Source organism: Musca autumnalis, unplaced genomic scaffold (genome assembly GCF_047663935.1).
Source record: "Musca autumnalis isolate F117 unplaced genomic scaffold, ASM4766393v1 scaffold_3, whole genome shotgun sequence".
NCBI lineage: Eukaryota > Metazoa > Arthropoda > Insecta > Diptera > Muscidae > Musca > Musca autumnalis.
In genome coordinates, this window is record NW_027411866.1 from 100,548,054 (window position 1) to 100,573,105 (window position 25,052).

At 35.6% G+C, this 25,052-nt stretch overlaps 2 protein-coding genes across 5 annotated transcripts; one reads left to right on the forward strand and one right to left on the reverse strand.

Annotated features, from left to right (window-relative positions):
* Positions 1 to 11,549: 11,549 nt before the first annotated feature.
* LOC141399782 (uncharacterized) lies at positions 11,550 to 17,112 on the reverse strand. Of its 4 annotated transcripts, XM_073979069.1 has the most exons (3): positions 17,008 to 17,026; positions 16,630 to 16,749; positions 11,550 to 12,468 (listed from the first exon to the last, which is right to left on the reverse strand). In XM_073979069.1, exon 3 carries the CDS (start codon positions 12,437 to 12,439, stop codon positions 11,582 to 11,584), a length of 858 nt encoding a protein of 285 aa, XP_073835170.1. In that variant the 5' UTR covers positions 12,440 to 12,468; positions 16,630 to 16,749; positions 17,008 to 17,026; the 3' UTR covers positions 11,550 to 11,581. The 4 variants fall into 4 exon arrangements, with proteins under 4 accessions (XP_073835170.1, XP_073835171.1, XP_073835172.1 ...); XM_073979070.1 differs by lacking the exon at positions 16,630 to 16,749 and having other exon boundaries at positions 17,008 to 17,112; XM_073979071.1 differs by lacking the exon at positions 16,630 to 16,749 and having other exon boundaries at positions 16,926 to 17,037.
* Positions 17,113 to 22,330: 5,218 nt separating this feature from the next.
* LOC141399784 (uncharacterized) lies at positions 22,331 to 23,102 on the forward strand. Its single transcript, XM_073979072.1, has 2 exons — positions 22,331 to 22,489; positions 22,562 to 23,102. The coding sequence occupies exons 1-2, from the start codon at positions 22,360 to 22,362 to the stop codon at positions 23,029 to 23,031; spliced, it is 600 nt and encodes a 199-aa protein (XP_073835173.1). The 5' UTR covers positions 22,331 to 22,359; the 3' UTR covers positions 23,032 to 23,102.
* The last annotated feature ends 1,950 nt before the right edge of the window (positions 23,103 to 25,052 follow it).

The following is a 25,052-nucleotide window of genomic DNA, read 5'->3' on the forward strand; positions in this document are numbered from 1 at the left end:
TTTTCCACAGTAAAAAAAAAACAATGCACAACACAGATATGCAGAAGACATACCAGAACCAACAACGAACGGCCTTCTAACCGGCAGTGGCTTCACTCGAAACAGCATCACGAATACTTTAGTGGTTTACATTGGCGATGATACATACAATAACCCCTCAGCACTGTTTTGATGAGTAGAATATTGGCCGAATAACAGTGGCAAGGATTTTCGAGTAGGTCGGACACTCTGTCGGCCGATGAATATTCGACTGTGTGTGTGTCTGAGTCTGCATTTGATATTGAATTACTAACCCAGTTTTTGAGGCACCGGTCGCCGTGGGAATATAAATGAGTACTTACATACATACGTATGCACATCCATATACATTGTAGAAACAATTTTTGAATACTTCTCAGCCACTCACACATACACACAGTAAATTGTTGAGATGAAGACAAGTTGTACGAAGTCAATACTATATGATATGCAACAATGTACTAAGTTAAGTTAAAAATTAAGCGGTTTTTGTGCAGTAACCCAGGGTGTTACGATGGTCTAAATGTACTTTAATAATACGTTTAGATTGTACTTGATGTAGTAAGGAAGTTGACCCGGCAAAAATTCCAGTGGCTTCAATAAACCTAGTAGCTAAATCTTACCCCGAGGGAGATGCTGAAGAAGAGAAGTTTCGTGACCACTGGCAACCTCAAATGTCAAATTACAGGCAGTTCGGTCAAAATATGTAGCTAAAATCCTTAAATACCTGAAATCCGGAGGTACCGTAAAAGGGAGCCTATACCAAACTATGCACCTATGTTGACCATTTTTGTTGGAGAAGTTACGTGACTATTGAGAACCTCAAATGTTAAATTACATCTACTTCGGACAATAAATGCAGCCAAAATCCTCAAAATAACTTAAATCCGGAGGTACTGTAATATGGGGGCTATACCAAAACATGGATATACATATATATGTCAACATTTGTTGATGGAGAAGTGTTGGGGATCACAGCGAATCTCAAATGTCAAATTACAGGTAGTTCGGTCCAAAAAAAATATAGCTAATACGTTCGAAATACCTAAAATCGGGAGGTACCGTTATATGGAGGTTATACCAAAGTATGGACCTATGTTGGTATTTTTTGGTGGAGAAATTACAGGAAGTACGGCCAAAAAATACTGCAAAAATCTTCAAATCGAAAAACGGGAGATACCGTTATATTGGGGCTATACCAAAACATGGTCCAATGTTGGCAATTTTTGTTGAAGATGTTTCGTGACCACTGGGAACCTCAAATGACAAATTACAGGTAGTTCAGTCAAAAAATGTAGTTAGTATCTTCTAAATACTTAAAATTGGGAGGTACCGCTATATGGACCCCATGCCAAAAAGTGGATCTATAGTGACAATTTTTCTTGGGGATATTATGTAAACACTTGGAACTTCAAATGTCAAATTACAGGTAGTTCGGTCAAAAATATAGCTAAAATCCTCAAAATACCTACAAATCGGAGGTACCGTTATATGGGGGCTATACCAAAACATGGACCTAGGTTGAGAATTTTTTGTTGAGAAGTTTCGTGACCACTGGGAACCTCCAATGTTAAATTAGAGGTAGTTCAGTCATAAAATGTATCTAATATGTAGCAAAATTTTTTAATATTCCATTTAAAAAAGTTAAATTTTTTTTTGAAGCTACATGAATGATTTTTGGTGCATGTATTAATCTTTTCGAGATACTAATTTTGGTTATTGCGAGTAAAAGTTATAGCAGTTTCAATTCTGATAATAAGAAAAAATCTTAAAAAAGCACTACTCATTATATTGAGAAACATTGTAAATTAATGGCTTCCTATATACTATATGATTACTAAGGTCCCATAACTTTAGTGGAAAAGTTGTAAATTTTCGCAGAAAAGAATTAAGAATTAAAAAACTTGATAGTTTGCAACATGTTTTAATAAAATTTAAGCTCTTTATGCATCTTAAAAATATTTAAAAAAATATGTACGTAATCTAAAAAAAGATTCAAATGAAACCAAAACTTTACAAATCTGTTTAGCGATTCGCATATTATAGCAAAAACAAAAAAATATACTGAGCAAATGTATAAAGCGTTTCTAAGAAAAAAAATATTTTTTAAATTTATTTTGTGAGTTAGTTCAGGTAAAACAGCACAATTATCATTGCAATCACTTCCCGAATACACGCTAACATCTTGAGGAATATAGGGAAGAGGTTCACACATATTTTAGGCACCTTTCAATGGGGAATAATTTTGAAGAAAAACTATATCGGGTAATATGCATTTTGAAATTCCTCAAATTCACTTGATGCGCATGCGGTTTCCCGACACATGGAATTGTTTTCTTTTCATTTGTAAACATTTACCAAGATTTACTTTGGCGGCGGCGATGTAGCATCGTCTGCAGTTTAGTGTGCAAAAAATTGTATAACGCTAATAATTTGCGCAAGTGCACACACTTTTTATGCGCATCCGATTTCACTATAAACCGTGAAAAAATTCATGGATCTAAACCTATTTCAATAAAATCCATCAAGAACCGTGGATGTAGCATCACACGGTATTTTTGGGATAAATCGGATACAGTTTCCATGCCGCTTAACTTTTTAAACCTCTGTTTCCGTAAAAATGCGAGTGATGTGTCAGTTTCTTAATTGAAAAAGAAACGATCCACAGAAAACGCGAACAATATACATATCAAATTATGCGTAATCGCGAGTACTTTAATCCTATGATTGTTTTTTTGAAATACCCGAGCGCATGTCCAAGTTAAATAAAAAATACAAAAAACCCCTAAAATCCAGCTTCAAAATGTCAGCATCCCTAAAAGGTGGATGCAGTGGAAATTTTGAAAAGTGATACATTAGAAGTGCATTCTTCATTTTGTATTCTTCCATTTTTACTTTGGACAGGTGTCCGTCATTTGAATGGTTTAACCAGCAATCGAATAGCAATGTAAAAAACCTCGATAGCTTCAACGTGTTTTTGCCTATGTTTATTCATTTACGCGGTCATAACTTCCACGCAAATTAATTTTTTGTTGTTGTTGTTGTTTATCGTTGACCTTGTAAATTTTTAATTGTGATTTTGTTGTTTCGGCTGAAGGTCATTAAAAATCAGTGTTTTAATTTTGGTTTTTATTTTCTCTTTATTTATTCATCCGATATTTCGATTGTCATCAACTATCATCTTCAGGGATCTGTTACAAAAAACAATTTATTACAAAATTATAAACAAACAAATATAACACAAATATTACATTTATTTATGGAGAACAGTGTCTACACGAATTTAACGTCAAAGCTAAACTAAGTTTTCTTTCGTCTGTGCTTATGAACTAGATTTCTACAAATGTGTGCACAGTGGTCCGTATCAGTTTTGTAATTCATTCTTTTGTCGTTAGGTGTCTTTATTATATGTAGCATCTCTAATGTGAATCGTCTCTTGTAATTGTTTTCTTGAGCTAAAATGTCGACTTTTTTAAAATTGGGCTTGTGTCCTGTCAATGTGCAATGCGCTGCTAATGCTGTCTTTTGCTCAAGTGGCTTGTTTGATTTTTGATCCGACTTATGTCCGGAAAGTCTAGTTTTCAGTTTAGTTTTCGTCGTACCAACATATACCTTCTGGCATACGTTGGTTTCGTCACCGTTACAAGCTATCTTATACACTACATTACACTTGTCATCTTTTTTGGTCTTAGACTTTGTTTTGCTAAACATATTGTTGACATTATTATTGGTTCTTAAAGCTAGTTGATATTTGTCTTTATTATAAACGTCAGTTTACAAAATCTCTCCGAAAAACCAGGGATATAAGTTACAGCTTTGTAGGACTTCTCGTTTTCTTTCGTTAGTTCCAGTTTGCGTTACTTTTTAGCATTTTTTTTTTTTGTTTGCTAAATTTGTGAGCTTTGTACAAAAACTTTTAATTTGATCCAGTAATAGTCATAGTTACGGTAAACTACAATAGTTCGCGTATTATAATAGTACAAACCTTGGCTTCATGGAAACTAAATCTTTTTGTCCTTTCCTCATATACCGATTTTCGGTCTTTTGAGGATTTTAGTTTCAATTTTTAACCGAAGTAACGAGAACTCGAAATACATATTAGATAAGGTTAAACTAAGTTTAGAAGAAATTTTTGAAAAAGTTCTAGATTTATCTTGCGCAATAACCATTTTAGTATGTGCTGACAGGGTTTTTGGAGTTTTTGGGTCATTATCTCAAGTAGTATGGTCTTACTCCGGAAAATACTGTACCGTTGTAAATGGGGTCAATAGGACAACCTACTGAAAAAAGAATCAAAACGATCCAAGAGGATCTTTAACTTCGCTTTTCCGAAATTTATGCGGAAGGTACCCGAAGGAGTGGACCGATGTAGACCATATTCCAACCAGATACATGACTGAATTAAATAATACGATGTGCAAAGTCTGCACCAATCAAAAACTCCCTGCGAGATTTATCTGGCAGATTTGCCATTTGATTTGTACCGTCAGAGTTTCATGGAGTTTTTATGCCTATATCTCAGGAAGTATGGACTTGCGCGGAAAAAATTGTACCGTCGTAAAGGGAGCCGCAAGGACAACCTGCTGAAAAAAATTCAAAACGATCCGAGAAAAGCTCTTCAACATCACTCTATCCAAATTTTGTGTGGGAGGTACCCGAAGGAGTGGTCAGTATTCCAATATGATACATGACTGGATGAAATAATATGATGTGCAAAGCTTGGGTCAATCAGAAACTCCCTGCGAGAAGTGTCTTGCGGATTTGCCATTTTGGTTGGTGCCGTCAGGAACTTTTTCTTGGAGCTATTAGGCCATACTTCCTGAGAGTATGGACCTGCGCCCGAAAAAAATTGTACCTTCGTAAAGGGAGCAAGGAAAACGTGCTAAAAAAATTTCAAAACGATCCGCGAGGTACTCTCAAACTTCACTTTATCCGAATTTTGTGTGGGAGGTCCCGAAGGAGTAAACCAATATAGTCCATATTCAAAACCTATCTATGTCTGGAAGGAATAACACGATGTGCAAAGTTTGGACCAAATCGATTATTCCCTTCGAGAGTTATCGTTCACGCCATTTTACAACAAATTTAGAACTTTTGTGGGGGAGGTACCCGAAGAAGTGGACCGATATGGCCCATCTTCGAACTTAAACTAAGTTTGGACAAAATATTACGATACCAAAAATTTGGTTCGAATCGGTTGATTCCTTCGAGAGTTATCGTGCGCACCAGCCAGCCAGCCAGACAGACGGACGGATATGGCTAAATCGACTCCAAATTGTCTGAAACGAATACACTGGTCAACACGACTTTTGTTTCAACCGAAATTGTTGTTGTTTCTAAATGAAATCGGCGAGTTATTTTCAAATCTGGTCACGGTTTTTCTCCATCAGCTCTTGTTCTTGAGATATAGCTCAAAATCGGGTTTTACGAGTTTTACCCAGAATTTCGATATTTTCGGATACAAACAAATATTTTTTTGCGGGTTTTTCGACACTAATATATTAAGAAGATGTTGTACGCTCGATACAAAACGTTTTTTGAAATAATTATGCGAATATTTATCAAAAAATATAGAAAACATATGATGAATCTTGTAAAAATTGCATATTTTGCGTACTTTAAGCTGTAATTACGTCATCGGGGGAAATCATAGAAGATTCATATGGCATTCCGGATATGCTCAGGGTGTCTACTATATAGTCCTGTATTCAAATATTTAATATAAAGTTTATAGCGCACACGATTCGCCCATAACCTAAAAATCGTCATGAAGACTGCCATTGAAAAGTAAATGGCATATTTGGTAATGATATCACAGGTAAATGATTTTCCTTTAGCAGTCTTCATGACGATTTTTAGGTTATGGGCGAATCGTGTGCGCTATAAACTTTATATTAAACTAGCAAAGTGCCCGCTACTTCGTATGCGTTAAATATGCAAAACAAATAAACAATATATAATAGAGAGTGGTGGAAACATTTTGTCACGCCTACACAAGAGCAATCCACATTTTTTGAGATATTTTAATTGAGGTTCTCAGCGCAAATAAGGCCTAACCCAACAACCGCCATCCTCATTTCCAGCTCTATCTGTTCCCTCAAAACCAATTATAGAACTATTTAGTACTTTACATGTAAATACATAAATATGAACCTCCTCCAATTATTTCAAAATTCCCTTTACACAATAACAAATTGTACCAAATCCTGTGCCATTTACAACTTTTCGTATATTTATGGCACATATTTCTTAAGTCGAATCCAGATCTATCCGTTCATCCAATACAAAATTGTACCATACATGGAACCATTTTGTACCCCTAAGTGTACCTAATTCCACATTTTAGGATTCGAGCGCTATAATTTCATCTAAATCCTAATTGTACAAAATGTAGTACTTTTGGTAAGCGTAAGCACGCATTTCCCCAACAGTAATATTAACTCCAAAATTCAAGATTCCAGCTCTAACCGTTCGCTCAAATCCAAGTTGTACCAAATTTAGTGCCGTTTAGTACCTTTCATACATATAAGTACGAATTTCCAAAACTTCCTCAATTCTACACCCCAACAGTAATCTTAATTCCAAACTTCAAGATTCCAGCTCTAGCCGTTCGCTCAAATCCAATTTGTACCAAATTTAGTACTTTTCGTACTCATAAGTACGAATCTCAAAAACTACTTCCATATCTCAATCCTACACTCCAAAAGTAATCTTAATTCCAAATTTCTTGATTCCAACTCTATATGTTCGCTCAAATCCAAATTGTACCAAATTTAGTACTATTTAGTACTTTTCCTACCCATGACTAAAAATTTCCAACATTTTATCAATCCTACAATTCAACAGGTATTTTAATTCCAAACTTGAGGATGGCAGCTACATCAGATCACCGAAATCCAAATTGTACCAAATTTAGTACTATTTAGTACTTTTCGTACCCATAAGTACAAATTTTCAAACAATAAGCTTAATTCCGAATTTCAGGATTCCAGATATATCCGATAACTCAAATCCTAATTTGGAACCATTTAGAACTATTCGTATCCATAGTACGAATTTCTAAACCTACCTCTATCAACACTCCAACATCAATATTAATTCCGAATTTCACGATTCCAAATGTATCCTATCACTGAAATCCAAATTGTACCAAATTTAGTACTATTTAGTACTTTTCCTACCCATAAGAACAAATTTCCAAAACTTTATCAATTTTACACTCCAACAGTACTCCTTATTCCAAATCTCGGGTTTCCAGCTATATCGATTCACCCAATTGCAAACTGTACCAAATTTGGTACCATTTAGTACTTTCGTACCCATGAGTACGAATTTCTACAACTACCTCAATCTTACACGCCAACAGTAATCTTAATTCCAAATTTCAGAATTACAGCTGCAACAGATCACCGTAATCCAAATTGTACCAAATTTAGTACCACTTAGTACTTTTTGTTCCCATAGCACGGTGGTCGAAAGCACTGATCTAGCGGCGCGAAATTCATAACTTGCAAACGAATTGAGATACGTCAGTGAAATTTTGCACAAACTCATCTTGAACCTGTGGGTAATAATGGGCCAAATATGAACAATATCGGCTAATGTTTTGGTATAGCCCCCATATAACGGTACCTTCCGATTTTCGGTATTTTGAGGATTTAAGCCATAATTTCGTAGCAAATTAGCTGTAATTTGGTACTTAGGGTTCCTAGTGGTCATAAAATATTTCCACCAAAAATTATGAACATAGGTCGACGTTTTGATATAGCCCCCTTGTAACCGTACCTCCCAATTTAAGGTATTTTGAATATCATGACCACATTTTTAATTCAACTTGGCTGTAATTTTGCATTCCGTGTTCTCACTGCGTATAAAATCTTCTTCCAAAACATTTTCAATACGGATTTATGTTTCGATGTAGCCCCTTTGATGGTACCCCCGATTCGCTGAATTTTTACTTGTTATCCCATATTTAATAACATATTTAGCTATAATATGGTATTATAGTGTCTCCGGGGGTAGAACTCCTCCTTGCAAACATTTCTCAAGATAGGTCCATATTTTGATTTAGCTCCCATACAAATGCACAGCTAATTTTGTATGAATTTCATGCAAGATCCCTTATTTTAAAAGTGCAGTCATCAAAAGATTTGCAAATATTTGCAGCCCGAATGTGGTTATTCAGTATCCAGAGAGTCCAATTTCATTCCCCAAGAAATAATCGGACCTAAGTTCGGCCAAGTTTACAAGATGCACTCTATGGAACAAGCGCGTACAACCCATAAAAACACTAAAAAATTAAATTTTTTGAAAAATTATTGCTATATAACTAAGTACCTCCAGACCCCAAACTAATTTTTATAATTTAAATCACACCCTCTGCTATTAATTAAAAATACATCTTGTCCATTTTCATTACGAATTTATTTAACATTTAAACAAATATGAAGTTAACTTTTTTGCAACAATTTTTTAAAATCTGATGCAACAAAAACTCTTGTATTTTATAGCGAATAACTGATCGAATATTTACAACAACAAAAATGAAAAAACAAAATCTTTGTCTGCAAAGTGTCTGTAATCGATACAATGGAAAATATTTCGCAATTTTAAATTCGATTTTTTGACTTTTGCGCCGCTAGATCAGTGGTTTCGACCAGTGTGCATAGGTCCGAATTTCCATACCTACTTCTATCCAACACTCCAAAACTAATCTTAATATCGAATTTCAGGATTCCAAATGTATCTGATCACCCAAATCCAAATTGTACCAAATTTGGTACCATTTAGTACTCTTCGTTGCCATAAGTACGAATTTCCAAAAGTATCCCAATCCCACACTCCAATAGTAATCTTAATTCCAAATTTCACTATTCCAGCTCTATCCGATCACTTAAATTCATATTGTAGCAAATTTGGTACCATTTAGTACTTTTCGTACCCAAAAGTACGAATTTCCAAAAACCGAGCCTTATCTCACGCCAACATACCAACCTACACTCAAAATTTCAAGCTTATAGCTTCAGCCGTTTCGTCTGGGCGTTGATTCTTAGTCGCCCCCACACAAATTTGACCATTTTTAGTACATTTTAGTGCTTTTCGCACCCTTGTAGGACAAATTTCCAAAAACCCAGCCTTATCGAGCTCCTTCGCTCCAAGACTAATCCTCACCCAAAATTTGGAAATTCTAGCTTCAGCCGTTTCGTCTGGGCGTTGATTCTTAGTCGGCCCCCACACAAATTTGACCATTTTTAGTACATTTTAGTGCTTTTCGCACCCTTGTAGGACGAATTTCCAAAAACCCAGCTTTATCGAGCACCTTCGCCCCAAGACTAATCCTCATCCAAAATTTGGGAATTCTAGCTTCAGCCGTTTCGTCTGGGCGTTGTTTCCTAGTCGGCCCCCACACAAATTTGACCATTTTTAGTACATTTTAGTGCTTTTCGCACCCTTGTAGGACGAATTTCCAAAAACCCAGCCTTATCGAGCACCTTCGCCCCAAGACTAATCCTCACCCAAAATTTGGGAATTCTAGCTTCAGCCGTTTCGCCTGGGCGTTGATTCCTAGTCGGCCCCCCACACAAATTTGACCATTTTTAGTACATTTTAGTGTTTTTCGCACCCTTGTAGGACGGATTTCCAAAAACCCAGCCTTATCGAGCACCTTCGCCCCAAGACTAATCCTCATCCAAAATTTGGGAATTCTAGCTTCAGCCGTTTCGTCTGGGCGTTGTTTCCTAGTCGGCCCCCACACAAATTTGACCATTTTTAGTACATTTTAGTGCTTTTCGCACCCTTGTAGGACGAATTTCCAAAAACCCAGCCTTATCGAGCACCTTCGCCCCAAGACTAATCCTCACCCAAAATTTGGGAATTCTAGCTTCAGCCGTTTCGCCTGGGCGTTGATTCCTAGTCGGCCCCCCACACAAATTTGACCATTTTTAGTACATTTTAGTGCTTTTCGCACCCTTGTAGGACGAATTTCCAAAAACCCAGCCTTATCGAGCACCTTCGCCCCAAGACTAATCCTCACCCAAAATTTTGGAATTCTAGCTTCAGCCGTTTCGCCTGGGCGTTGATTCCTAGTCGGCCCCCCACACAAATTTGACCATTTTTAGTACATTTTAGTGCTTTTCGCACCCTTGTAGGACGAATTTCCAAAAACCCAGCCTTATCGAGCACCTTCGCCCCAAGACTAATTCTCACCCAAAATTTGGGAATTCTAGCTTCAGCCGTTTCGTCTGGGCGTTGTAGATTACATCATCACTTTACTCTTTTATATATATAGATATTTGAATACAGGACTATATAGTAGACACCCTGAGCATATCCGGAATGCCATATGAAGCTCCTATGACTTCCCCCGATGACGTAATTACAGCTTAAAGTACTCAAAATATGCAATTTTTATAAGATTCATCGTATGTTTTCTATATTTTTTGATATATATTCGCCGTAATTTTTTCAAATAACGTTTTGTATTGAGCGTATAACATCTTCTTAATATATTAGTGTCGAAAAACCCGCAAAAAATATTTGTTTGTATCTGAAAATATCGAAATTCTGGGTAAAACTCGTTAAAACCGCTTTTGAGCTATATCTCAAGAACAAGAGCTGATGGAGAAAAACCGTGACCAGATTTGAAAATAGCTCACCGATTTCATTTAGAAACAACAATAACTTCGGTTGAAACATTCAACTTTTTCAATTTTGTTGAGCAGTGATATCGTCCAAACATTCTTGGGGTCTAAAACCGCTATTTCGATAAGGCATATTTTTGGTCGTATCAAAGTGTATATACCCTTTCTAGCCTAAAGGGTGAGGATATAAAAAGTATCAACATAGGTCCATGTCTTTTTTCAAATCGACCCCATATATGTTTTTCCCATTTTTCGGTATTTTGTGGATTTTAGCTACAATTCTTAACCAAACTAACAAAACTTCTCCAACAAAAATTGTCAACATAACTCCACGCTAAAATTAAGGATTTTTTACTTGTTTTTTGTTGGCACTCGTAAGTTTTTCATTTTGCGGGACCGACAGAGTCGTTATTATTTAGTATTTTTTTAATGAAGGTGTGTCAGAACTTTGGCCAGGGTTGACTGCACTTAGAGTTCATCGTCGGAAGAGTTGCCAGACTGCAACAGAGGGGTTTTGTTTTGGGATTTGATATTCTGTATTTGTATGTTTCTGCATGTGTTTTTCCCACAAGTGTGCCTCGAGGGGTTGGACCATCCTATGCAGTGACGGCTTGTGCAGACTAGATTACTAATAAGTACCCCGACCCATGGCCTAACGTAGAGAGGGGATTGCTAGCGACCAGACTTCTTTAGACACTTGTCGGTCCTTCAAATCCTCGCCGTAACTGCTTCACCACCTTGATGGATAAAAAGCTGAAGTTCATCTCTTCAGTGACTCTGAGCCTATTGTCAGTTGGAGTAACGAAGAAAAAACAAGGTGCTGTGAAACCCAATCTGCGTTGGCCTTTAATAATAATTAAATTGTTATAAAATTATGTTTACATATGAAAATTTGTTTTATTAATTAAATAATTTAATTTATTTCAAATGAAATTAAAATATACGCTTAATAAGACCAAAACCAAATACATTGATCCCGACAAATTCTTGGCATTATTCTTTTTGTCCTTGCCATAAATTCCCGTTTTTGTTGAAAGAACATAAACCTGTGGTGGGCCTCCGTTTAGATTTTGTTGACCGCTTACAGATGGTTGTTGGGGATTCGTAATATGGATCGATGGAGATACGACATTCGAGGCAGGGTTTAATGGTACGAATTGTGGTGGCGGAGGATTATTATTAATTTGTTGATGGATATCTATAGGTTGTTGTGGTGAAGTAAAAGGTAAATTTACATTGGATGGTGGTTTAATGGCCTCATGATAATAATGGGGTGTTGGAGGTGTCACATTATTATTAGAATTCGAGGGTGTAACTGGAATGAAATTCGTTACAACATGATTGTTGTCTATAGTAAGATTTGGATAAAGATTTGTTGCCTCGGATTGATTGGTATTCGATGGGGGATTCAAAACAGCCGGTGGAGTTGTAGGTACCACATATTGTACTGGCAACAGCGGTTGCTGATTTACATTAGGTTGTTGATATCCTGTTAGTACAGGCACCGTTTGTACTGGGGTTTGTGCTAAAGGTTGTACGGGTTGATTTGTTGATGGTAGTAGAAGTGGTTGTTGGACACCCGGTGGACATATCAGTTGTTCGGTTTCGATAAAAAGTCGTGGATCATGACTATCTGGCGCCTTTACGACTTGTTTATAACATCCGTTCGGTAGGGTTTCTCGCCTATCAATAATTGTTGGTGGATTTGCCAAATAATGATGTTGTTCTTCGGCTGGCTTATTACGATTTGTGAGGTAATTACCAAGTGCCGCACCGGCCATACCGCCGGCCAAGCCACCTGCAAAAGATCCTGTAAATAAGAAAAAAACAAAATTTTAAACCTAATTTAAATAGGTAAATACTGATATATGTATGTATTTTCCTAATGTGTAGAAAAAGCATGCTTCCCCTGTTCAGAGTAGTTCAGAATCGATACATAACAAGTAAAAAGTCGTTAAGTTCGGCCGAACTTTTTATACCCCCACCATAAAAAACCCGAACTAAACTGGAATAATTAGTTGAATACCCAGAATGCCTAAATTATGTCAGAAAATGTATGTTTTCAATCAGGTGGTAACTTCTTATGGGGGCTATATCAAAGTGTGGACCTTAGGGTTATGACTTTTCGACATTTGTGCTCAAAAATTATTTCCTGTAGCACGGATGAATTAACTTTTGCCTATAAATCATTAAAATAACGTTTATTTCATTGAAATATAAAAAAGTAAAAATCGATTTGAAAAAATATTGTTTTTTGAAAAAATGAAAAAAAAACTAGTAAAAAAAGGATCAAAGTCGGGCGGGGCCGACTATATGATACCCTACACCACTGTGAATATGTAAAATATAAATCGGAGAAAATCGGGGAAAATCGTTAAAATACCTAAAATCGGGAGGTACCGTTATATGGGGGCTACAAAAAAACATGGACCTATCTTAACAATTTTAAGTGGCGAAATTTAGTGGCCACTTGGAACCACATATGTAAAATTTCAGCTAGTTCAAGCAAAAAATGTGGCTAAGATCCCTAAAATACCTTAAATCGGGAGGTATCGTTATATGGGGACTATACCGAACCGTGGACCTATCTTGACAATTTTTAGTGGAGCAATTTCGCGGCCATTGAGAACCTCAAATGTAAAATTTCAGCTAGTTTGGGCAAAAAATGTGGCTAAGATCCATAAAATACCTTAAATCGGGAGGTATCGTTATATGGGGACTATACCGAACCGTGGACCTATCGTGACAATTTTTAGTGGAGCAATTTCGCGGCCATTGGGAACCTCAAATGTAAAATTTCAGCTGGTTTGGGCAACAAATGCGGCTAAGATCCTTAAAATACCTTAAATCGGGAGGTACCGTTATATGGGGGCTATACCAAAAAAGGACCGATATAGCCCATCTTCGAACTTGATCTTCCGACGGCTAAAAAAATGGTATTCCCCAATTTTCAGCGAAATCGGTCAACAAATGCGACCTGCATGTTGCGAACGGACGGACATGCATAAATCGACTCAGAAAGTGATTCTATGTATATCCCTAGAAGGAACTATGGGTCTATCTCGCTTCCTTTTGTATGTTACATACAAATGCACTAACACATAATACCCCTTACCACATAGTGGTGTAGGGTATAATAATAACTAAAATACAGTTTTTAATTTTGTTTTTTTTCTCTTTCGAGACGAGCTAATTCATCAGAAGGTTTTTGTAAATGAAAAAGAATGTCAGAGAAATTGTCATCACAAACCACTACACTAACGTTTATTCCGATCAAATATGGAAAAGTATGAAAGGCGTAACGTTCGGCGAGGCCGAACTTGTTATACCCTCCACCACGGGTTGTATTGAAATTAAATGGAACATTTAGTTTCCTTTGTTTATGAAGAACACTAAATACCAAATTTTAGCAAGTTTGGTAAAACAATGTGTCTAACCTTCAAAACACCGAAATTTGGGAGGTACCGTTCCATGGGGGATATATCAAAACGTCGGTCAATATCGAACAAATTTATGGCGGAATGTTTTTAGTCTCAAAGAATACTAAATACCAAATTCCCGATATTTCGCTAAAACCTTCAAAATATCGAAAATCAAGGGGTACGCTTCTATGGGGGATATAGGAACCCGCGGACCTATACTGATTATGCTCTTCTGGAATGTTTTATAACCCCATGGAAGAATAAGTAACAAATTTCAGTCTTTCGGTGGGATATTGACATCACAACCTTCAGAATTACGAAAATCGGGAGGTACCGTTCTATGGGGCTATATCGAAACGTGTACCTATACCGACGAATTTCTGTCAGAAAGGCTTGCCCTTCAAGGCGTGGATTTATTTAAGAATATTTTTACTTGGCCCTTTAAGGCATGGATTTATTAACGAATATTTTTACTTGGCCCTTTAAGGCATGGATTTATTAACGAATATTTTTACTTGGCCCTTCAAGGCGTGGATTTATTAAAGAATGTTTTTACTTGGCCCTTCAAGACGAGGATTTATTAAAGAATATTTTTACTTGGCCCTTCACGGCGTGGATTTATTAAAGAATATTTTTAATTGGCCCTTCAAGGCCCTTCAAGGCGTGGATTTATTAAAGAATGTTTTTACTTGGCCCTTCAAGACGTGGATTTATTAAAGAATATTTTTACTTGGCCCTTTAAGGCATGGATTTATTAACGAATATTTTTACTTGGCCCTTTAAGGCATGGATTTATTAACGAATATTTTTACTTGGCCCTTTAAGGCATGGATTTATTAACGAATATTTTTACTTGGCCCTTTAAGGCATGGATTTATTAAAGAATGTTTTTACTTGGCCCTTCAGAGCTTGAATTTTTTAAAAATATTTTTACTTGGCACTTCAAGGCGTGAATTTATTAAAGAATATTTTTACTTGGCACTTCAGAGCTTGAATTTTTTAAAGAATATTTTTACTTGGCCCTTCAAGGCGTGAATTTATTACAGAATATTTTTACATGGCCCTTCAAGGCGTGGATTAATCAAAGAATATTTTTACTTGGCCCTTCACGGCGTGGATTTATAAAATAATATTTTTACTTGACCTTTCAAGGCGTGGATTTATTTAATAATATTTTTACTTGACCCTTCAAGGCTTGGATTTATTAAAGAATATTTTTACTTGGCCCTTTAAGGCTAAATACCGAATTTCAGCCATTTCGGTGGGTTGCTGTGGCCACAACCTTCAAAATACCGAATTTCAGCCATTTCGGTGGGTTGCTGTGGCCACAACCTTCAAAATACCGAATTTCAGGCATTTCAGTGGGTTGCTGTGGCCACAACCTTCAATCGTTCTAAGAAAACTATATGAAGGCGTGGGCCTATACCGACTAATTTCTGGGAGAAAGTTTTCAACGAAGGCTAAGTACCAAATTTCAGTAAGTTCAGTGTGATCATGAAGCTAAAATCTTTAAAATACCGAAAATCATGTGGTACCGTTCTATGGGGCCTATACTAAGTCGTGGACCTATACCGACAAGTTTCATATGGAACGTTTAATATCCCAAATGAAGACCACATACCAAATTTCAGCCATTTCGGTAGAATATTAAGGCCACAACCTTCGAAATGCCGGAAATAGGGAGGTACCGTTCCATAGGGGCTATACCAAGGCGTGGACATGTACACACAAGTTTATGAAGGAAAGTTTTATACCCAAACGAAGACTAAACACCAAATTTCAGCCATTTCGGTGTGATAATGAGGCTAAAACCTTCATAATACCGAAAATCGGGTGGTAGCATTATATGGGGGCTATATCAAAACGTGGACCGATGTAGCCCATTGATGGAAATTTTTATATCGATTTAGAATTTTACCCTGATCAAGAATATATATTCTTTATAGGGACTCCGACGAATCTTTCGATGTGTTACAAATGGAATGACAAATTTAATTCTAACCTCCATATTATGGTGGAGGGTATAAAAATACAAATGAAAAACTCAAACCCCGAAACAAAACCCTTCGGTTGAAGTCTGGCAACTCTTCCGAGGATGAGCTCTTGTCATCTATTCACAATCTGGTAGCTAAATGCAGTCAACACTTTATACAGTTCTGATGCACTTCATCAGCCAACTACTATGCTCGTCCCGAAAAATTGACAACCTATGAATGGAAACAAAAAAAGAAAAGTGCGTTCGACGTGACGGAAGGTCCTGTACCAAAAGGCAGAGTTCAGTCTCAGATGCTTGGAACGACATCAGTCTGATGCTGAAACCTGGTTGCCCAGGATTCCCAATCTACCACGACTACGAGGTCAAGAAATGCCCTATCAGATGGCGCCAAATACCAACATAACCTAATACCAGAAATTGCTCAACCTCCTGGGTAAAATTAAAAATGCTGAGTTTAATGACAGGTTTTTTACTGCTGGTGGTCTTTGTGCTACCCTTTACAACCATATACTGTTATCTGAATTTACTCTTCTAACTACAATTATTTACTTACCCAAAGCTTTCTTGCCAGTTTTCCATTTTGACTTGGGTGCACATTGTACCACAGATAAATTTGTTAGGATTTGGAAGACAACGGTTAATGTTAACCCCACTTTTAATGATTTTGATTTAACTACAAACATATTTTAATAAATACAAGGAATAAAAATCCACTGTAAAACTGTAGATCCGAAATGACACTTTTCTTCAAATGCCCTCAAATCACATCGATTTCAAAATTCGTTCTAAATGGTCTTGTGACAATTTTATTATTTTAGGCCTTATGGTTCATTAAATTTGAATATTTACATTAAAATGATGTTGAGTTGTTGTATTTACATAAGAAACACTTGTTCATTTTCAAATTTGGTATATTTTCAAACACACTCACACTATGTAGTAGTTGACAAACATCGTAGTGTAAACAACGACAACATTTTTTATATAAGCGCAAAAAACTCTAAACAAAATATTCGTTTTTATAGCCAAAAATATTAAGTGGATAGAATGTGAGGGGATCTAATTCTATTTCCCGCTTATTTAAATTCTATAGTCAAGTAAGTCGTAATAAGGTAATGTGGAGACAAAGTCGACTATGAGACTCCCAACCCTATATCATTATATGAATCAACAGATGTATTGAATTAAGTTGACATTTGTTTTTGACTATTTTTTTCACTTTATCCAACGTCATTAAAAAGACAAAGTCATTTCAATCAGAATCAAATATGATTATATATGTAGGTAAGAGATTTCAGCAACGACTTTACCAATTTGTGGAGGAAAAAATTGTTTAAAACTCAAAATAATTCAATTGCGTTTTTACAAAAAATGTGTAATCTAAACTATCTGAACTTAAGTAATCCAAATCCAGTCGATTAAACTTAGTGATACTGAAAGTAGCAAAGTACAGTTTTGGATGTAAGAAATAAGTGCCTAATTCTCTTATTCGGTACCGAGTTGTTTCAATCAAAATTTTGAGAATTGGTATGATGAAATTTGGTAATTTGATAATAATTATACAGTATAGTCTTGATAATCCGGACACTCGTTAATCCGGAAAACGCGGTAATCCGGACATTAGAATTTTTTACATTGTAGACTCGGTAATCCGGACATCACACATTTTTCTTACCTCGATAATCAGGACATCAATACTTTTTTCCTATTTTAATAATTAGATTCTTATTTATTTCATTGGCGTTTTAGTTTTTAACAATAGCAATTGGTGTATTAATAAGAAAATTTAAGTTTTTCAAAGTTTTCAGTCCAAATCTCGACTTACTAGATATCTACTGGCAACTCAGTTATACAGTCAATATGGACTTAACTATCTGAATCTGTCAAATAATTGTCCTATTGTTCAACCATTGATGACTGGCTATGATAATCAACAGTATTTAAAACCTAAGGTTGGGCAGTCTGGTACATTTAGTGAGAGAGTCCCTTGGGGCGGCATGTAATGTATTCCAAGGATATTTTACCTAGAAGTGTTTAAATCGTTTGGAGCGTTGGGAGTAATAGGTTAGTTTTCATTGCTATTTATGGCTAAACGAAGAAGCGAGTAGAGTTCTCATATATGAATATCAATAATTTTAAAACTAAGTAGTGTGCCCCCTTTTATTTTCATTATTTGACATTCAAAATCACCGGTAACCAAGGATTGTTTTATTGCATTCTCGTAATTATGCAACCAATAGATTTAAATTACATTTTGTCTTATTCGTAAGCTATAAATGTATCCGTGTACATGGGCTATAAAGTTTATATTCTTAAAAAAACTATGCATAAATATTCACCAGTTGTAGAGAAGTTTTAGATGGTTAAAGTAATCAGAAAATGCCACCTAAATTATGCTGGTGGAATATAAGACGTAAATTTTGTAGCCAGGGAAGCTGATTCCTGGCTTAAAATGGTCGTAAACCATAATATTTGCTTAATATGGATTTGTTTGCCTTAAATATCAGGTTATTATCTAGTAAAAGTCCATTATTAATTATTTAAAGGTACAATACAGTACGATAATCCGGACACCGCCGAAACATGTGATGTCCGGATTATCGAGATTATACTGTATATATTTTATTATGTATATTTTATTCAGTTATCTGGTTCTGATTCATCTGCAACCAGATTCAAAAATGCTGCAAGCTTGACTGGCTGCGTCCATAAAGAATCAGGAGACAGGTGAAAGGGGATAGATGGGCAGCTAAACAAATGCAGCGCATCGTGTGGTCCAAATCCACATGCAGGGCATGTGTTGGGTATCGTGTCTTCATTTGGATCCCAATATGAATTGAGGCGACTGCATCGTCCGGATCTTAACTGGGCTAAAACCACTCCTGTTTGTCTTGGCAGCTGGCTTTCTCCTGCTACGATGGATTGGTCTCCGAGAATTCACACTGTACATTTGTAATACTGCGCAACTGCATCAGCTTGAATTTTATTTAGGCCTATCTGAAAGGCTTGTTGACCTAAAGGTTCTACTTTATACCTTTGAACCTCTCTCTCTTCCTCTCTCCAGATCATGAGATCTCTCCCGACGTGTCTGTGTGCGGGAATCCTGTCTACTAGAATGTGAAGGTGCAAATCCGAAATTTGTTGGAAATAAGTATTTTTGTCCTGATTTTACTAAAATGAATAACTTTTATTATGCTCCAATATTCTAATATTTAAGTAATGATCATTCTAAAAGTAAATTTTACAGTAGTTTTGGATGTAATAAACCATGATCATATGGTGTTAACACTTACCCAAGTCTGTAGTACTTAGTACATCGGTTTTGTGAGCCAAATTATAAAATTAATGGAGTGGGAAGTTTTTTGTATAAAAGTACATATCGATATTATTTGCTGTTTGAGTTTCGAAAAGTAAGTACTTCAAATGTATAAAGCTGCACATATCTACACACGAACATGTTATTTATCTTTTTCAGCCACATTATCCATTGCGGGTGGATAATGTGGCTAAAAGCTTCAAAATACCGAAAATCGGGCGGTACCGTTTCATTGGGGGCTATACCAAAATGTGAAAAAATACTCACAATTCTCTGTAGGAATATTTTGCAGCCATGGCAAAGACTAAATATTAAATATCAGGTACTTCGGTTGGATAATGTGGCTAAAATCTTCAAAATACTGAAATGGACCTATTCTCATAATATTTACCAGAAAAGTTTGTTGCCCACTAGGAATACTCAATGCAAAAATTCATCCAAGAATTAGGTAAAATCTTGAAATTACCGCAAATCGGAAGGTGCCGTGATATGGGGGGCTATATCAAAACGCGGACCTACTCTCATAATTTTTATCAGAATATTTTGTTGTCCTCTGGGAACCCTCAATGCAAAAATTCAGTAAATTTTGTCGAGAAACTTAGGTAAAATCTTCAAAATATCGAAAATCGGGAGGTACCGTTATATGAGGGCTATACTACAACGTTGACCGACCTTCCCAATTTTTTGTCTTCGACATTGTCAGTCAACAATAAGTACTTTTACCAAAATTCATCCACCTATGCCAACTCCTTCTATTTTTGGCCACCCTTTATATGAACTCGCGACATAGTGCGGTGCACAGTTTTGCCGCAGTGGACAAAAATCGAAAAATGTGATGTCAACCTTTACATATGTTTACGTCTCTTGAATGGTAAAATTTATATTAATAAAAAAACTATACCTTTTCTGTTACACTGTGCAACATTTTTAAGGTAATCTTATGCAAACAAACTGAGCTGAGGATTTTTTGAAAGTACAGAACCAAACGATAGAAACCCTAGTTGGGTTTTGTTATGTCAGATCCAGCTTGGATGTCATGGCCCCATATAAACATTATTTGATTTTTAAACCAATATCTCTGAAATCTATGTGAATCCTCATCTGACCTCTGAAGCAAATTTGTAGATAAGGGCAAAATAAAATAGTTGGAGAAATAATTAATGTTTTCTTTGGTAAAAATATTCGCTGAAATGTAATACACAACTCTTCAAAACATGCCATTGCTGTAAAATGTCTCTATCACGTTGTTTTCAGTATATTTTTCAACGACGATTTAATAAATATGTCAATAATGTGGTGAAATCCCAAATGCGAGAATTAACTGTCGATGTAAACTGTGTTTGAAATACGCGTTGTAAAATATATGATGCAAATAACGCTGAAACAACATGAAGTAAGCATTTTAGAGTTTCAGAATGTTCTGAAGAATTGCTGATACTGACCAGAATTTCAGCAATTATGTAAATTCTATATTTTATCGATTTTGATATCTGTTCAAAAGATAAGTTCTACTAGCTTAGGGCTAAATATTGCCAAAGACAACAAAGCCAAATTCCTAATCGTTTCTGAGATAAAGGCCCGATAAATGCAAAAACTGTAGTTTTAGCCCGGTTTAGATGAGGCCAAAAAATCCGAACTGGATCTGACAAGACAAAACCTACTAGTGTCTTTGTAGTCTCAATATGTATGTACATTAAAAAAGTGTATACTAGAAGTTGTTTGCATTTTCAGTGTTGCATAGTTTTATTTAATGAACCTAGTTGAACCTAGTTGAACCTCGATTATCCGTGAATCGATTATCCGGGAACCTCCATTATCCGTGATAGAAAAGAAATGTTGGATTTTTTCCATTTCTTCTATTTTTCGTTATAAACTTCATTGCCAGGGAGTAAAAACACACTTTCCAATTAATCTGATTAAGCAAACAGAATGTAAACAAACGAAAACTGAAAATTCTCCCGTATTACACAATTTGTGTATTTATGGTATCACAAAAACCATGGGACAAAGTCCATTCAGATGAATCTGATGATGATGATATTATGTATCCTTCTAAAATTTGGTGGATTACCGTAACGAATTTAATAAAAATTGCAGATTTTCTCATTATTGTACATTATTATGTCATTTTTACTTAAAAAATATGTTCAAATTATCCGTGATGGTCGGGACCGGAGGCATTACGGATAATCGATTTTCTCGGATAATGGAGGCAATGCTTTTACGCAGTTTTTGAACATATTTTTTAAGTAAAAATGACATAATAATGTACAATATTGTAAAAATCTGCAATTTTTATTAAATTCGTTACGGTAATCCACCAAATTTTAGAAGGATACATAATATCATCATCATCAGATTCATCTGAATGGACTTTGTCCCATGGTTTTTGTGATACCATAAATACACAAATTGTGTAATACGGGAGAATTTTCAGTTTTCGTTTGTTTACATTCTGTTTGCTTAATCAGATTAATTGGAAAGTGTGTTTTTACTCCCTGGCAATGAAGTTTATAACGAAAAATAGAAGAAATGGAAAAAATCCAACATTTCTTTTCTATCACGGATAATGGAGGTTCCCGGATAATCGATTCACGGATAATCGAGGTTCAACTGTAAATAAAGCATTGTAGAAACGTAATCTGAAACGAACCCTGTTTTATTTGGGTTAAATCGTCTCTGGAAATAAAACAAAGTCTGCAAGGAGATAAGTTAAACCTAATTCCGTAACAACATCTTTAATTATTGAATCTGATAAAACGTTTTAAAGCTAATGACAAACTCAGTATACTCTCCATTTTGCACACTTGAAATATTTACTCATTCAGAAATGACTAATGCTAATGTCATTACTGTTGGTTTATTGTCCAAAATGTATAAATAATTAAACAGTTAATTTTAAAGTAATAACTCTGTCTCATTCATCGGCACGTTTTGAGACAAAATTAGGCGCAACTTAAGTTTTTCATGAAATATCAACACATTTTGAAAATGGCAATACAAAGTGGAGCACTATATTCCTTACTAATACTAACCGTACAATTACTATTCTATTCTCACATCATTGAATGTAGACCCGACCCTAAACCAGGCTTTCGTAAGATATTACTTTGTTTGTTGTCATGCATTAAAATATAAAAAAATTATTTGTCTGCGTTTCTCTTTCCAGTTGGCGGTGTTTTGGGTGGTGCTGTTGGTTCAATGATTGGTAAAACAATTAGTGACCACGCTGGACATCATCATCAATCTCATAATGTGCAGCAAACTACCATAGAAAGACGTGAGACCTACTCCAATGGTTGCTATAAACAAGTTGTTAAAGAACCAAATATCTCAAATCCTGGTACTTTTATTGAAACCGAACAAATGATATGTCCACCAGGTGTTTCGGCACCAGTGGTTAATGTTGTGCCACAACATACAAGTGTTCCTATGGTTGGAGTAATGTCCACTCAGCCTCAAGTTACGACAATGTATCAAACAAATCCGCAAATGGGTGTGGCAACCACCACCGGAAATCAGCCACAAGTTATGGTACTCTCTAGGAGAACTGGAACTTATGGAAATAGTGGCAGTTGTATGACGAAGATAAGCCTTTTGAGTGTAATTTCCTTAGTACTTCCAATTATATTTATGTAGAATTGTGACCGTAAGTTTTCAAGAAATAAAGTATTAAATTCGTTGGATGTGTGTGACTTCCCTAGATATAATTTTTTAATACTGCTCTCCCTAGACCATGATCAGTGTGACCAGATCTAGAAAAGATTTGCAGCTAAATCAGCTCTAAAATTAAGCTAAAATATGCTAAAATAAATATTAAAATGCCAAAAAATAATGCTAAATTTAAAAACGATATTTTTTAAGAATATATACCCTCTACCATAGTATCATGTTGTACCATGCATTGTATGGAGGGTATATTATGTTTGTTTTTCCGTTTGTAACGCATTGAAATAATCATTCGCAACCCTATAAAGTAGATATATTCTTGATCAGGATAAAATTCTTAGTCGATCTATGCATGTCCGTCCGTCTGTGGAAATCACTCTAGCATCCACAAAAATTAAGAGGGGACACTGACATTTTGGAAAGATGCGTCTTTTGTTCAAAGGTGGACTATATCGGTTCATGTTTTGGTATAGCCTCCACATAACGATACCGACCGATTGCTATTTTTGGATATATGTTCAGACCGAATTAGCTATGATTTGGGATATAAGATTCCAAAAGCTTCACCTCCAAAAATTATGGACATAGGGTCCACGCTTTGAAGTAGTCCCCATATAAAGTTTTTCGGGTATTTTTATGTTTTAGCCACATTTTTAGACCGAAGTATCTATAATTTAACTTTCAACAAACTTCTGTATTAAAAGTTGTTGACATATTTAGGCATATCCTCCATATGTTCATTTTCGGTTTAAATTTACGGTAATTTAGCATTTAGGTTTCGTAGTGATCGGACATAGGTCATCGTTTTGAAATAGGTGAAAAAACGGTACCGGCTGATTAAAGGTATTTGGATGGATTTGGCTATATCGCCATACAGTTTTTCTTTTAGTTTTTATCCACATTTTCGGTAAAGTTGGATGTCATTACGTATTTATAGTTTCCAGTAGTTAAAAACTTGCAATCAAAAATTGTGTATATAGGCCCAAGTAGTGTGCTTGCCCCCATACGACGGTACCGCCCGATTTCAGGTAGTTATAAGTTTTTAGCTAACTGAATTTTTAGGTATTTGAGGTTTTCCTTGGTCAAAAACATTTCCACCTAAAAAACGTTGGTACTTTTGGAACAAAAGGAAAAAACTAATTATTCCGTATTAGTTCAGAATATTTCATAGCGGAGGCTACAAAAAGTTCGGTCCGTCCAAACTTAATGTTTTTCATTGTTTTATTTCAATTTGCTTTGCACATTTTCATTCCTTTAACCCCGTGTTTTTGTAACTAATTTTTGTTCGTTTATCTATTTATATCGTAAAAATTTAGGCATCGATAGCTCAGGCCTTAGATGACATAGAGACTTAATTCTTCGTAGATGTGTTGGTTTTCGTTCTTTTGAGCGGTTCAAACATAGTGATCTGTCATCCCATATTTTATTTTTAATCACTTCATGCTTCTATGTATGTTTAAATGTGTTGCCAATTAAAAATTATCAGATTTTTTTATAAAAAGTATAGACATATTTAAGGTTTTATGGAGCGAATAATGCTAAATAAATAATTGAAAAATGCTAAAAAATATGCTAAATGCTAAATGGAAATTTCGCGGCTAAATACAAAAAAATAATGCTAAATTTAGCTGCAAAAATGCTACTATGGCCACACTGACCATGATAGCTCAATTAAATAAAAATATTAAATTGTTTGTAAATCATTCGAAGCTCTTCGGGGGAAATACTTACAAAAGTTGGCTGTGGGTCGTTACATGTTTTTGGAATTAATGAATCATCTGCAGGCTTAAAATACAGGTGCCACCTGATTAACTATTTGCTCCACTAACCAATGGTAGTAAGCTAACCAGTGCTGCGGATTTCGTTCAACCTTATTTATGTATATTCCCACAAACATCCCCGAAAGGACAAAGGAAACTTCTCTCATATCAATATGTGCGCAACGATTTATATTAAGTCAATGATAAGGGGCCTATTTTATATCGTCGAGT